This window comes from Crocodylus siamensis, chromosome 3 (assembly GCF_052110815.1).
Source record: "Crocodylus siamensis isolate JL-2025a chromosome 3, ASM5211081v1, whole genome shotgun sequence".
Classification (NCBI taxonomy): Eukaryota; Metazoa; Chordata; order Crocodylia; family Crocodylidae; genus Crocodylus; species Crocodylus siamensis.
In genome coordinates, this window is record NC_143397.1 from 175,941,397 (window position 1) to 175,957,418 (window position 16,022).

A 16,022-nucleotide genomic window follows, 5' to 3' on the forward strand; every position below is an offset into this window, starting at 1 on the left:
TCCCAAAATGTGAGTTGCAACCCCAAATGGGATCGGAACATCAGCAGATGGGGTCATGCGGGGTTGGGGGCTGTGGGTTGGGAGTGAGGGGCCATGCTGAGGAAATAGGGCCATGCTGAGGAAAAGTTTGGGAGGCACTGCATTAGGGACTCATGTCAGTAGCAGGGTTGGAAGTGATGGCTGTATTAACTCCTGTGGTTCTTTGATGCTGCTTGCTCCGCTGCTGCTGCTGTTCACCCAGTCACAGCCTCCACATCCACATCCACTCGCAAGAAGCCCCACGGTTCAGGTCTGGCCTGTGGGGGCTGGGTGAGTTTGACACCTCTGACTTAGTTGATATGAGTTTCTTCATGAAGCAAACTGACCTGGATGCAGAATATATATAACAACAGTGCTGAAGCTTTACATATGACTGCTGCATGTCTAACTTTATCCATCACAAACTTCTCAATGGAGGTTTTGTATTACTGACTGTTCTTAATGGTTTTGTCTGTTCTCTGTTCACAGTTCATTTTTTTTTTTAAATGAAGGAATGCAACATGCCTTTTAAGATGATCTTTAGGGCAAAACAACATTTATTTCATTAAGTAGTTTCTCAAAGAAGAGAGTATTCCACATGTAGGCCTTAGAGTAGCCTAAGCACCATTAAGTTCTTTAGAAGCTTTTTATTCTGAAAAATGCATAACAATCAATTATTTTGTTAGATATCTATATGGAAGATGTTTGCTAGAGAAAAAGGATGATTACTGTATATGAAGGAACATGACATCATTGTTGCTGTGGTGCAAAATTTGGTATATTAGGATTTAAAACTCTTCACAGCAGCTTGTCAGATTGTGAACCGTATATATTAACCAACTGATGCTTTGGCTTTTGTTGTGGATACTTTGGGAACCTCTGGTTAAGAGCATAGTTTTTAAGACCTTAAAAATCGTTTACATAGTTTGAGGTATGTATGTGTACATGTATCTCAGTATGTACATGACTAAATATATATTTTTATATTAATATAATATACATGTATGTACATACAATATATGCATCATATGCATTATATATATATAACATAATTATATAAGTATATATTTGCATACATTTTGTATACATTACATATTGTATTTTTATACATATTTTTATACACACACATACCTCAGATCATGTAACTGATTTTTAAGGTTTTAAAAATATGCTCTTAACCAGAGGTTACCAAAATGTGGCCTACAAGCCCCTTGTTGCAGTACATGATCTGCACTTTTTGTTCTTTTTTAGAACTTTTTGTTTTAACAGTTACCGGGGCTCCCAATGTGTGTGTGCATTTCTGTGTGTGTCAAATCTGAATGAACAAATGAATCACTGTCACTTGTATTTGATTATGACTACTACGATACTGGAAGTTAGTTTCGACATGTAGGGTTCAGGAGACGTGCCAGGGAAAGTTGGTATTTGCATCTACATTCCCTCCTGTTGTCAGCCAAGGTGGTGCAATGGTGTTTTGTTGCTCATTCTGCTTTCTTCGTAGTGGAGTGCAAGGCTCACCTATCATGGGCCATATCCTCCCAGGACATTAAGTCCAGCCCGGCAAACTGTAGGTGCTGCTTAATGCAGTCCCAGTAGCGGTGTTTGAGATGACCAACCTTTTTACTGCCTTTTTCAAATTCAGTGTACAGAACTCTCTTAGGCAGTCAATTGTTGTCCATACACGTATGATGTGGCCAACTCAGGTCATTCGCCTCTGTGCTAGCATGGCTTCCATGCTTGGCATGGCTGCCAGTCAAACTGCTTCATTGTTGGTCATTTTGTCAAACCATTTAATACCAATTAAGCTGCGTAAGTGGCATTGTTGCAAGCAGTTAAGTTTTTTGATATGGCAATGATAAAGGGGACAGTATAGAATAGCATAGAAGACAAGGGAGCACAACAGCTCTGTAAACCTGACATTTTGTAGACACTTTGATCCTCCATCTTGTTCATAGTCTTTTTTGTAGGCAACTGAATGCTGAGGCAGCTGACTTTAAGCATGCTGAAAGTTCTTTGTCAATGCTGGTGTCATTGGTAATTGTGCTATGTAGGTGGCAAAAGGACTTGACATCATTTAATTGGCTGCCATTCAGTTTTATTGCTGGTGGTGATGGAGGTGATAGGTTTCTGCCACAAGGTTGTTGGTACAGGACTTCAGTTTTCTTTACATTAATACAGAAACCTAAAAGGGATGCATCACGAGCAAAGATATTCAGTAAATGTTACAGGTCATTCTCAGAAAGAGCGACAAACACTGAGTCGTTGGCATACAGTAGATCCTTTACTTCACTTTGTTGGGATTTGCTTTTAGCTTTGAATCGGTGGAGGTCTAGAAGTCTGCCATCAAATCATGTTGTTAGGATGACACCAGTAGTGGTAGTACATGAGGTGGCTTCTAACACTCCAGCCAAGGCCAGAGTAAATAATGTAGGGGCAAGCACACAGCCCTGTTTAACCCCATGGGCTACAGCAAAGACATCAGATGAGTCGGCACCCACTGATACATGGACTCACATGTTGTCATGGAAGCAGCGCATGATGTTAATTAGTTTGTCTGGGCAGCTGGACTTTGCAAGAAGGCACCAGAGAGCAGAGCATTTAACAGAGTCGAATGCCTTACTACAATAAAAGATATTATTATACTATAAAATATTTTACATGATGAAATACATAGCATAAACTACAATGCATGATCTTACATATATAAAATAACATGTTAAATATGTATCTATTTTAAAATGCAAGCACTCATTTACATCTAAATAAGCACAGGCAGTTTTTCAAATTCCTCTAAAATATACAAAAAAATTGATTTTTGAAGTTAAAACAGTTACTGCTATCTTTAGTAGCTGTATGATGAAATGGGTATAATTAAGAATTGTGGTCTTAAACAAGGGTTCAGATTTCAAGAAGGCTAGATATTCTTTTCCCATAACACAATCTTTTTTGAAGTCTCATTCTTCTCTGGGGCTAAGGACCAGACTCAGGCTGCAAATTAGGCACTTCTGCACAGTTAGGAAACAGAACACTTTGTCCTTCTTCTGAGATAAATGACTCACTTGGCATCTATCTAGTTAGTGGTGGTGCACTTCCTGTTTGTATAGTAACCTAGGCTAGGTACAGACAGCCAAAAAGCCTGAGGCTGAATCGATTCAGTCTTTGCAGGTTAGTCTAAGCTGCAAAAATTAAATTGAAATAGAAGTGAACAGACATTTACCTTTGGTTGCGAAAATACAGCTACATGCCAACAGTGGCTCAGGCCAGAAGCCAGGGGGGCACTAGAACACAGCTCTCTGACTGTGTGTTCACTTCTTCTTCCTGCTGTCCCCAAGGTCTCTGGGATTTGCAGTCCAGACTTACAACAACAGGACTCTGCAGGGTTGCTCATCACTTCTTCCTGCTTCCAGGTGCCTCTGGGATTTGTAGTCCACAGTTGCAGCCAGCAGTAAGTTTGAGTGGGAGAAGGGGTGTTTAAACCCTCTCCCTGGCCCCAGACCCAAACCGTGGTTTGCCTCCCACACCTTCCCTTGTTAGCCAGTCCTCACTGCTCCAGCTAGGGAGCAGAGGAGCCAGGCCAGCCCTGCTTTCTGGAGCAGACAGCCCAGCCCAGCCCAGCCCAGGGCTGAAAACCATGCTGGGATGCTGGAGAACTCTGATTTAACTTGAGCCAGGAAGGGGTCTGAGACAGAAGTTTCATTAACTGGTTTGACCCAGATCAGTTAAATCTGATATTACATTCAGCCAGGTTTATCTTAACTGAGTTTCAGCCATTTTGAAACTGGTTTATGTACACTGATCTTCTGTTCTGGTACAGGTGTAAAACAGTTTCTGATCACTTAAACTGGTTTATGTTTAACTTCTGTCCCTAGTCCTAGTGGTTACAGCTACAGCACTCAGTCAGAGGGTGGGAGAACTGTACTCAAGGTTAGCCTATATTTCAGGATACAAATCCACATCTCCCTCAAGTATGCCGTTACAGTTTGGAGGTAGGGGAGACTCTTTATCCTTCCTGTTGAGAAAGCTGGGCCACTATGCAGCCAAGAATGTGGAAATAATGGGACCAGAAAGACAGCAACCAAAATGACCTTGTGGCCCAGGAGTTGAGGGGATGAGTGAAAGGGGGAGAGCCTGGATTCTGATCCATGTTTCCAGGGTAATTTCTGTTCCTAACAGATGACTGTTTAATATAAAATGCATAAGCAGCCTTGGCAGTAAGGACCAGAACTCAGAACTCCCCTCTCTCAGGGCAGTGCCCTCATCCTGAAGGTCTTACTCCCTCTTTCTTGCTTCCTGCTTGCATGATACATGTAATGAGGTCTTTGCTTTCTGAGAAATGGAATGTAAACAAATATGAGCAGAATAAAACAGCACCACTGGGACTTATTTAGATTTTAGAGTTATCTCATATGCACTGTGCACTTCCGTAGCACACCCTGTTAGGGGAGAGGTGCATTTTCAGAGCTGGGGATTAGCAGTAGAGCTCCATTAATGTCTATATGGGATTTTCTTTGTGGTTTTTAAATTTTTTCTGGAAGAGATTTTGACCTGGGAATGTTGTTGAGAAATGTGTACTCAGTCCCCTGGGGAGAAGGGAAAGTTTCTGAAAGACTCAAAAGACTGTTGGCCAGAATGGGAGGTGTCAAATATAAGGATGTGAGGCATATGCTAAGGGCTTCTCTTTAGTGTTTCCGTGAGGTGTGCAGCTTTTAAGTGTTTCAGTGAGGTGTGCAGATGTTACTGTTGATATTCTGTAGATTTTTTTTGGTTTTATCAAGATTTTCCTTTCCAAATTTCTTATTTTACATTATCTACATTAACTTTCGGGATACACTTACTGGATTTGAATTTCTTCATGAAGTGAACTGACTTCAATGAACAATATGCATATTAACAGTACGTGTAACATAAGCCTCCCTTCTTTTACCATAAAGTTCAAACCAGACCTTTCTTCCGGTGTTCTGATATTGTTGAGTGTTCTCATGGCATTGTTAGCCCTTGTTACAGTTCTTGGAAATGCTTTGGTCATCCTGGCTTTTGTTGTGGACAAGAATCTGAGATATCGGAGTAATTATTTCTTTCTAAATCTTGCTATTTCTGACGTTGCAGTGGGTAAGTTTTTTTTTTATTTCAAGGAATATAATATGCCCTTTTAAGGGTATCTTTAAGCAATAATATTAATTTCAGTAAGCAGTTTTTCTAAGAATATAGTTTCCCACACATGCAAATAGACCTAAGCACAGAATACTGTAATGTGTTGGAAGCGGCATTAAGTACTTTAGCAGTCTATTCATTCTCAGAAATGCATCATAAAAAAATAATCTTTTGTCAGATATCTATGTAGAAAATGTTTGATGAAGAAGAAAATTGCTACTCTTGTTTGTAAATGCATACAATATCATTGCAACAGGGCTGTTATTGTTATATTATTCTTTCTGATTAGCTACTATGTACCTGTAAAACTGGTCACCACATAGCGCCTGAATGAGCACAGTCTACATTAGCCAATAGATCTTTTATATACTATTATATGTTTAGCTTTCCTCTATTATATTGAAATATAGAAATTATTGAGTATATTTTGAAAAAAGGATAAACTACATAATGTTACTGAAGAGGCCAAATGACTAGAGGTAGGCAATACTTTTAAATATTCTAATATTTGTGACTGTATCTGGGTATGTACTTTTATGGCCATATGTGGTTAACAGATTTTAAATTACCATTAAAATATCATTTAATAGCACTGCACATTAGCATATACATACAAATATAATAGGCTAACACATTGCTTTTAAAATTGTTTTGAAATAAAACTAAATTAATATTGATTTCTGATGCACAAAATTATTAAGCTACATAGATAAACAACAATGACAAAGCTATTTTTGATGGAAATATGATCGATGTTTAACACCACAGAATGCTGGGTTTAAATTAAGTTTTATATTTCAAGAATGTTAGGTACTTTTTCCAAAACAAAACTGTATTTCTAGAAACTAAGTGTAACAGTAACAATATCCCTTTTAATTTGCTTTAACCTAATTATGAGATCAGACATTCATATCTAAATGATTAGTGCTATTCAGGGGCAAGACCTAAGCCTTTAGTGAGACCCAAGAATGTGCAATGTCATACTGACATCATATAATGAAACTGATAAGTGAAAGACTGAACTAGTCTTTGCAGCTCATGTCAAAGATTGTTAAAAACAGGCACAGAATGAAATGGCACAATTGAGGATTATTTAAATGACAAATGTATCTCATACATAATATGTCCTCCAAGTATTGTTTGGGAAAAGGATAGTTCTGTTGGTGTGGTGGAGCTGCGGGTTTCCCATTAATGTCTGTAAATTTTTATTTCTGGTCTCAGAATTCTGCTTTTGTTCAGCTTTTGGGCTGGGAATATTGCTTAGAAATGTGTACTTGATCTACTGGGAATAGGACAAGTTTCTCACCGTCTAAGAGCAAAACTGCTAGCCATAGCCAAAATAGCAGTTTTGGCTATGGGGCAAAATTCAAAGGCAAAGATGGGAAAAAGTTAAGTGCTCCAACAGAAATATGTTGTTCTTCTCTATTATACTGAGACATGATAAACACATAGACTTGCTGCTGGCACTGAGCCAAGCTCTCAAAAGATCAGTTCAGATGCTAAAGTATGGACTTAGTATTACAAATAGGAAAAGTGTATACACTCTGCATACAGCGTCAAAGTGTATTGCTAACATTATCTATGCTGAAAACAGATCATGACACTAATTTTATAAATGCAATTTACATTGCAAATTAGTTGAAATAGCTTGTGTGTGAATTATGGAAGCATTGTGTGGACACACTTAGAAAGCTCTGAAGACAGAAAGTTTGTGTGTTGCTGAGTAACTCTTCCTGTTTCTAACTGTATTACCTTGTTCTTGGTTAGTAGCAGCCCATGCTATTCAAGACAGCTGATTTAATTCACTAGGTGGTGTTAGTGTGCTACCATACTGCTGAAATGAGGCTTTCCAGCAGATATTGTAGCAGAAGCTTCATTTTGAAAGGAAACGCCACTTTAAATAAAAGGCCTTATTAGCGCTGATGAAAGGGATCTGCACGTACATTGAAATACTGCTGTGGGTCTGGAGGAAAAGGGAGAGTCTGAAATTAAAAGATAAGGGTTTTTTTTAAATAGATCTGAGTTATTTGATTTGCAACAATGCTGAGCACCATCCAGGTCCCATGGAGACCTCTACATTTGTAGGTGATTCTTCTATGGGTCAGTGAATCTCTGGTATGTACTTGGCTGCTCAGCTCTTTTGCAAATCAGACCACTAATGGATTTAGCACTTTAATCAATGCATTTTGGAGACTTAGGACCATGCTTCCAACCTTTTCTTCAGCACGACTCCATTTATGACCCCATTTCTTCAGCATGGCCTCTCACTTCCAATTCATAGCCTCCCACCTCCCCAAGCACCCCTCACTCCCCACCCACAGCCCCCTGGCCCTACCAGTGCCCCAGTGCTGGATTATGACATGCTGAGGCCCTAAACTATCTCCAGTTTAAGAGGCCCCATATGATAAAAATAATCCATGAAGTCCAAGAGAATGGATTTTCATGACATTTTAAGATGAATTATTATTTCTGCACAAATATATGAACTCAGTATGAATAACAGTGGAGCCATATATATGTATATTTTTGTCATATTAGAATAAAGATGTCCAGTTCTTTTTTTATTTAGAGGCCCCCATATTGTGAGGCCCTACTCTGTAGTTTAAGTAGTTTAAGCCTAAATCTGACACTGCAGTGCCCCTCACTCCACACCCCCAGCCCTGCAGGTGCCCCTCACTCGCAACCTGTAGCCCCCTGGCCCCTCCAGCCCTGCTGGACGGGTCCCCATTTGCCCCAGTTATGGGACCAGGGCCAGGGCCCACAGCCCCCTGCTCCCCTAGCCCAGCAGTACTTGAGCCCTGGCTGTTGCTTACAGGTGGTGGCAGATGCTGGAGTTGAAGTGGAGCACAGAGGCCGGTTCCTCCCTGCATCCCTGCAGGTGGCACAGCTGCAACAGAGCCCATTGGCAGGGGAGGATGTGGGCTGCCCACTACAGGTTTGTGGCTCCCTGCCCTTCTGTCCTCTCCCCAGGGCCTCCATGGCAGAGTGGAGTGGTGAGGCTTGGTGCTACTGCTGGGGGCCCAATGCTGGCTGTGCTGCCATAGTGAGGTGCCCCCTGCCTGCCTGACAGCAGTATCAGCAGCAGCACAAAATTGCTGCTGCTGTTGGTGGGCAAGGGTCTACTTGCCATAGCGGTGCAGCCAGTGTGGGGCTCCCAGCAGCAATACCAAGCCTCCCGACTCTGCTCTGCTGCAGAGGCCCTGGGGGTGGAGCGGGGAGAAGAAGAGGAGCAGGACAGCAAGCCCCAAGCTCACAGCAGGCAACCTGAATCCACCCCCACCCCATGGACAAATCTGGGGACCATATGCTACCCCATGCTTTCCTCCCTGGGAGTGTGTGACCTCCTATGGGATTGTGACCCCGAACTTGGGAAAAACCAGCTTAGGAGTTTAGCATGGTCATCATATATTGGAAAGTGTCATTAAGTCCTTTTGGGGAATCTTGGCTTGCAGCTGGCAGAACACCACTTCCACAGGTAAGTACTGTCCTTTTCCCAGAGAAATCTAGAATCATTATTTCATGGAATGAAGAGGAGCAGAACATCCTACTGTGATACATCTACACTATTTCAAAGGGTATCTGATGTCTAAGGTTCCTTTTTCACTGAAGTCTATTTCAATTTTTTAAAGCCCAGTCTTCAGTCCTCCGTCTTATGGCTGGTGGCCTCCTGCCTGATCCTGGGATATGCACAGGAAGTAAAGCCAAAGAAAGTGTTCAGGCTGAAATATTTGCTGTCCAGAAATCTACATCCCAAACTGAGTAGCATTTCCAGTTCCAGATGTGATAATATACCTCTGGGTTGTCAAAAGGCACTCATTTTTTACCCTGATGGACAGTCTTTGGTTCTTAAACCAATCAGAAAATTGCAGTTCCCCTCAGATCAACTTGCTGTTGCCTACTGTACATTTGAATCCCTTATAGTTCTGAAATCTTTTCAGACATCAATATGAAGTATTAAAAAAATGACCATACTGTCATGAACCCCACAATATTTTGAGAGGGTCTTCATGCATAAGATGTCATGCATATTTCCTTGAGTTTGTTTTACTGATATGGCATTTGTGTTGTCCATGGATAACAGGTGGTGTTTCTTATATGTTTTTATAGGACCAGGATTGCATAATATGATAAGAATCATCAGGTGTCTGTCTCTAAATAATTTTAAATACAATTATCGTTTTAGGGATGCCAGAGAAAACCTTTCCAACCATTCTGTTCAACAATGGCTAATAGACCTATTATCCATGACTTTGTTTATTCCATTTTTGAACCTGGCTAATGGAATTGTCTTAGGTACTACATGTTCTTTTTGAGAGGCCAAAAACATGGTGATAGAACTACATTTTTGGTGAATTACACTCGTTTAAAGTCAAATGATAAAGTCATTTGTCACGTTCTATTAGCTGTTTATGGATTGACGTTTTAATATGGTGGTAAAAAAACTACTCCCCATTTTTAGCTGTGACACATATCTGGCAAATGCTAATAATAATTATTATAATGTGCCCATGAACAGATGAGCAGTGTATAAAAACTGCTGAGATCTAGTGGAAAGAAATCTGTTCACTAATTTCATGAGACATAAGAACTTCAAGATGTTTATATCTATCTGACCTTAGCTTTTTTTTTTGTCACAAAAATTGTTCTGTATCCACATTAGCACCATCAGTTCTGAGCATAATCACTCATTTGTATATTTATGATTTCTCTCCATAGGTGCATTCAGTATCCCTCTGTATATCCCATATGTCCTAACAGGAACATGGCATTTAGGAAAAGTCTTCTGTAAACTCTGGCTTATTGTAGATTCTCTCATGTGCTCGGCTTCATCATTTAATATTGTTCTTATCAGCTATGATCGGTTCCTATCCGTCAGTAACGCTGTAAGTAGAACATTCATAATTATACTTTTATGCACATTGAAGACTGCACATAATTGCAACTACATAGAATATAATATAGATTACATAGTTATGGGGTACATCTACATATTCTATTAATGCAATTGAATAAACTCCAGCACAGTTTGCACTGGAGTTTATTGCTCCCAGGCATCCCTCCACAGGATGTTGAGCCAGGACAGAGAAGCCCCAGTTCACAGGGAGCCTGTGGGCCTATCCTGCCAGCGCAGGGCTGCTCCAGCTCAGCGTGCTGCAGAGGGGCTGGTTGGGGCATGAGGATGCTCCAGTGCAGGGCTGGCCAGCAGGCAGTTGCAGCACTGAAGCACCCTTGTGCCCCAGCCAGCCTCATCAATGTCTAGACATGTGTTGTGATGGAGTAAATAACTTGGCCATAGGATAGTACTTGTGTTGACAAGTACTAACCTACGGCAGAGTTAAATAGTTTATCCCATCCACTACACGTATAGAGGCAGAGACTTTACTCAGCAGAGCTAGTTAGTAGGGACCTACCGAATTTGGAGTGGCTACCAGTTGATTTTTTTGGCAGAATGTTGGGCCCAGACACCATTTTGTGGGCAGAGTGCAGAGTTCCCCCCCGCTTTGATTGGCTGAGGGGCCCAGCAGCCCTGCCCCTTATCATTGACTGGCTGTGAGAGCTTCCTGTCATGCAGCCCCACCCTTCTCTGCCAATGGGTGGAGAGGAGCAGGGCCACTTGACAGGCAGCCCTTGCAGCCAATCAGCGGCGAGAGGGGAGGAGCTGCAGCCATCTTCCTGGCAGCCATTTGAGTGGGCATACCGCTCTCCCCACCTTTCCCGCCTCACCAGGCTGCTGCAGCACCTTGAATTGAATTATAATTTAATTGGCATTTCATCTTCAGTAAGTTTTTTTTCCCCCTGTAGATTTCACAGATTTTTGGGTATTGTCCACTGTTGCGGGCAATGTCAGATTTTGTGTAATCCGCTAAATCTGCATAATTGTGGTTTTGTTGTGTCCCTACTAATTAGTGAGCTCTGTAGTAAACATCTCATGTAGATGCATCCTAGTAGCTTTCCTCCATAGATTTAAAATCATTGGTTTTGTCAGTGTTAAAAAATTCCACTGAACGTTTCCTTGAGGAAATCTACTCGTTCTCTGGGGAGTTTTTTGTAAAGGGGAACTGACATTTGGCAGGTGGTTGCTTTGGTGTCAGAAATATTCCTTTTGTGCATATTTGTGAAAAACAGTCCACATTTGGCCAGAAATAAGTCTCTGGAAATCTTTATTTGCATTCATTAAATAGAGACTTCTTAGGATTTGATAGCTAATATTTTCCCCACATTGCATCAGCAGTGAGCATTCTCCAGCCCAGGGAGGTCTTCCCCTAGCTGCTAATTCTGGCTGCTGTGGGCCAGAGGCAGCAGAACTGAGATCAGCCAGAATGCCTAGCCTGTGCCATCTGTGATCCTCCTGTAGCTGCTGCTGTGGTAGCTGGGGAAATGCAGTCTGCCTAGAATACGGAGAGTGAAAAATTGTAAAGAGGGAGTCTGGGAGAAGGGACTATGACTGGGCTTTGAAGTGGGGACTGGAACTGGGATGAGGAGCTGAAAGCAGATTGAATGGGAAGACTGCATGCTATGCAAGAAGCTAACAGGTACTATGAAACAAATATTATTCTTAGGTTCTCTGCGTTGTTTTAGGAAGTACTTTTACTTTTTTCCAAAAGGATCTCTCAGTGTGTGACATGTGGTCTTTTCATTTTGCTTCTAGATGTATTACAGAAGTCATCAGGCAATGACTTCAAAGGCTGTTGTTTTAATGGCAGCAATCTGGGTTTTTGCATTTTTACTTGATGGCCCAGCAATAATCGTTCAGGAATATGTGGTTGCCTGCAGCAGCATGCATGATGGAGAGTGCTATCCTGAATTCATCTCCAACTGGTATATTTCCATGTGTATTTTTGGCTTGGGGTCATTTATACCTTTATTCTCCGTAGCTTATTTCAACCTGCGTATCTTCCAGATAATACAAAAGCACAAGAGAAACAGCTCTGTACAGTTGTCAAATTCTCCAGAGGGCAAGAGACAGCCATCGAGGCTTTGCACTTTGTTGAAAAAAAGAATGCCTTCTCCTGATTTAGAAACAAAGGACAGTGCTTCTACATCACCAGGAACACAGAATCAGTCACTGGCACTTGACAGTTCAAATCTATTTCAAATCCATTCAATAATCTCTGAAAATGATGACTTGGGGTCTTATAGAAAAAAGACTCAGTCCAAACCACAGAGACATAAAAACATTGCAAAACCACTTTCCATAATTGTTTGTATCTTTACTATTTGTTGGGCACCATATTCACTCCTTACACTTATTCGTGTAGCCTGCAGTGGAACATGTGTGTCTGACTCTTTGTATGAAGCCACATTTTGGCTTTTGTGGATCAATTCATCTGTGAACCCTTTTCTTTACTCTCTCTGTCATGTTAAGTTTCGAAGGGCTTTCATCAAAATATTATGCCCCCAAAAGCTTGTGAGACTAAGTCAATCATCCTCTTTTTAGGATACCAGTAAAGGCAGTCCTCAACTTACAATGTTTTGAATTACAACATTTCGTACTTACAAGTTTTACAAATTGGCACCGTTTCAACTTTACAGTGCCAGTTTCAACTTACAACGTTTGATCCGATGCAATGCCATGCCAGCAAACAAGTTTGCTGCAGTGCTCATTTCCCTGGAGAACATCTGTCCAAACTTCCTTGGACACTTGCTTTAAGGAAGCAGACAAGATTGCAGAAAAACCTGTAGCCAAGACTCCTGAGAAGACTCTAGCCAAGAACCCTTCAAAAAATCCAACCAAGAGCCTTTCAAAAAGTCCAGCAAAATCACCTCAAAGAAGTCCTTCCAAATTAATATGATTGCTATTTACAATATAAATATGTTAATGTACCTATATTACTCATCTATAATTGATCGAGTACAAAATTCTGGGGTATTTTTGGTGAAAATAGGGTATTGGGCCTTGGTTCAGGAACCAATCCCCCATTTATAATATTGTTTCTTATGAGAAAATTGGTTCCGAGTTACAATGTTTCAACTTAAGATGCGGTTTTCAGGAACCAATTGTGTCATAAGTCCCAGGACTGCCTGTACTGCATTCAGTGCAGTGACTAAAGCTTTAGTTAGGTAGCTAGTGGACTGCGAGCAGAGCAGCTGCAGCTAGCTTCATGCCTCTAGGAATCTCACTGTAGGCTCTAAAACTCTCTAAAAAGATGGGTATGTACCATGTATACAGGCACAGCTAAATTGCTAGCAATACATGCCCTAGCAGATTTAAGGTTAGCTTGAGTATGCTAATATACCCATACCATTAATCTAAGACACTTACTGCAGCCTGCTTAGCTGACATAATGTGGAGAACTTACTGTAGAAGGTTCTCCCCATTATGTTAGCTAAGCAGGCTCATAACTTATATAATACAGTAGAAATATTTGGTCATAAACAGCAGCCATTGAGCATATGGCTAGGGCACTAGCACAGCTAGCATCACAGCCACTGATGCTGCCCTGTGCGCAGCTGCCACCCAGGGTGCTCAAGCACCCAGGTCATCTCTGGTATATCACAAAGAATAGAGAGTCTGAATTGCATGTTCAAATGAGTCAGTGGACCATTTAAGAGTAGATTAGGTTCATATATCTATAACTGTCATTTAAAGAAACATGAGTGCTACATATGCACTTTTGAAAGGTCATAGGAAAGTCTCAATTCAGTAATATATGTATTTTTTAAATAGTACAAATGACAAAGATCTTCAGTGTAACATATATGGTCTATTGTAGGGATTGCATGTGAATATGATAATCTAATTCTATCTGTTAGTCTTTTTACATTTCTCAATACAATATACGCTTTTTGGGTGAAGCACATTCTATGTGCATGCAAACTAATTTTGATGGGTCAACATGAAGCAATTAAATGGGAAAAAAGGCAATTATACCCCAAATATACCATATTCCATCTCCTGGCTCCTATATCTGTATATTGTCTATTAAAATCACAAGCAATTTTGGAGAGGAACCTATTTTGTGATGCATGTAAAACACCTATGTACCATAGGCAAGCTGGAGCTAATAAGCTTTAGTTGTACAAGAAGCGAAGGACCATTCCCAAAGAACTAATTTAATAGTACATAAGAACAATTACATAAACTATATCAGGTCAGAACAATGGTCTATCTAGCCCAGTATCCTGTCTCTGGTAGTGGCAGTAGTGGATACTTTAGAGCAAGAGCATAGGAACAAAGTTTATCTACAGCAATCTGTCCCCTGTCATAACCTCCCTTGGGGGCTCACTAGAGAGTGCCGTGCACACATTCCGTATAAAAGTGTATGTGTGGTTGGAGCTTGGGGGTGGAGTGGGGTGGAAATGCTTGAGGCACATGTGTGGGATTGCTTGGTGTGGGTTTGATGTATGCACGACTGAGTGTGGTGGAGATTAACTCATGGTGTCCAATTGAAAGATAGTGAGAGAGTGTTAGGGTGTGACTGGAGTCGGCATGGGCCTGAGTGCCTGAGTGCTGGTCAAAGGTGAAGAGCGGGAAGGAGCATGTGGTGCTCTGTGGAAATATGCCATCTAACACTCCGGTGAGTTGAGGGTCTCCAGCATCTTGCTCCCCTTCAGCGGACTCCACAGCAGAGGCAATTAGGGTTGGCTCCCCAAAACCTCTCTCCCTCCAGGTGTGTTTTACACTTGTAGCAGCCCTTTGCCTCACTGTTGTAAGCATCACCCTGCTCTGCCTCCCTCCTCGCCATCTGTTCTGTATTAGTATAAGTGACTCCTAATAATTGGAAGGTAGAATGTAATATTTAGATAGATATAGACAAAGTAGTATAGTTAGGTGTAAAGGGTATGATTGATAAGAGTGTGTAAGTACCGTGTTTAGTGTCAATATTACTTACCTGTTGTTTGCTGTTTGTGTATTTAATAAACAGTTATCATTTGTTTCATTGATTATTCATGTGTGGGTTCTAATTAAATCAACTCACAGACTAATTGCCAGGTGGGTTGGTGGTGACAGATACCTCATGTCCCATTTATTAACAGGTCTGAGGCCAAAAGACCACCCCTATTGTGAGTCAAACTGAGGAGTCAGCCACTTATTGAGCGACCCTAACTGGGCATTAATTTTTTCCCCTTGCAACACTGTGTCTTTCCCTTGGCCGCCTGACTCTGTGCCTCTCTCCTGGTCACCCGGTTCTGCCCCCCGCCCCCAGCACTATGCCTGCTGTGCCTGACACTGGGCTCTATAAAATCATATGCTGTCTCCCTCCAGGCACTAATCAGACATCCAAACCTCCCCTTCTAGCCTTGTCCCAATGCACCAGGGCAAACATGAACACAAATGCAAGCCCCTAGGCCAGGGGTGGGCAATTATTTTGGATGGAGGGCCACTTACTGAGTTTTGGCAAGCCATCGAGGGCTACATGATAGGCAGCCAGGGGCAGATAAATATTAATTTTCTAATTTTTTTAGGGACCCCGTGGGACAGATAGAATGGCTTGGTGGGGCATCTGGCCCCCAGGCCACATTTTGCCCACCCCGGCCCTAGGCTATAACTTAAATAATAAAAATAACTGTGCTATACCCCTTTAAGGGAACAAACTTCTACTCAGAGTAACATGCCCCTACTCTAGGTACCCGGGGAGACTCCCTGTATGTAGCACCTAGATAGCAGAGCAGGCAGTAGTATAGACAGCTAGACAGCCAGCACCAGGTCTGAAGTAGCTTTAGCAGGCAGGAGCTCCTTCTCTGTCAGCTGCCAGAGAGAATGTGTGTCTGCTAGCTACAGCCTGGGCTTATATATCCCAGAACCCTGCTTCCTGCTGGTCAAGCAGCTGTGCCCCATTCCTCCCTTAGGCAACCTGCAGCTGGGGAGCTCTGCATAGCCTGCCGAGCTCTTCTTAGCCTGCTGAGTTCCC

The 16,022-nt window shown here is 41.7% G+C and overlaps 1 protein-coding gene across 2 annotated transcripts; it reads left to right on the forward strand.

Annotated features, from left to right (window-relative positions):
- The first annotated feature begins 4,865 nt into the window (after positions 1–4,865).
- LOC149869163 (histamine H3 receptor-like) lies at positions 4,866–15,049 on the forward strand. 2 transcript variants are annotated; one of them, XM_090037312.1, is made up of 4 exons: positions 4,866–5,127; positions 9,886–10,052; positions 11,819–11,988; positions 12,071–12,207. In XM_090037312.1, coding segments are annotated over exons 1-4 (576 nt in total). In that variant the 5' UTR covers positions 4,866–4,889; the 3' UTR covers positions 12,072–12,207. The 2 variants fall into 2 exon arrangements, with proteins under 2 accessions (XP_089893438.1, XP_089893437.1); XM_090037311.1 differs by having other exon boundaries at positions 11,819–15,049.
- Positions 15,050–16,022: the final 973 nt, after the last annotated feature.

Coding starts and splice junctions, on each gene's coding strand:
- LOC149869163 (XM_090037311.1), top strand. CDS start 4,890: ATGAACAATATGCATATTAACAGTACGTGTAACATAAGCCTCCCTTCT. Junction 5,128..9,885: donor TATTTCTGACGTTGCAGTGG/GTAAGTTTTTTT, acceptor TTCTCTCCATAG/GTGCATTCAGTATCCCTCTG. Junction 10,053..11,818: donor TCCTATCCGTCAGTAACGCT/GTAAGTAGAACA, acceptor TTTTGCTTCTAG/ATGTATTACAGAAGTCATCA.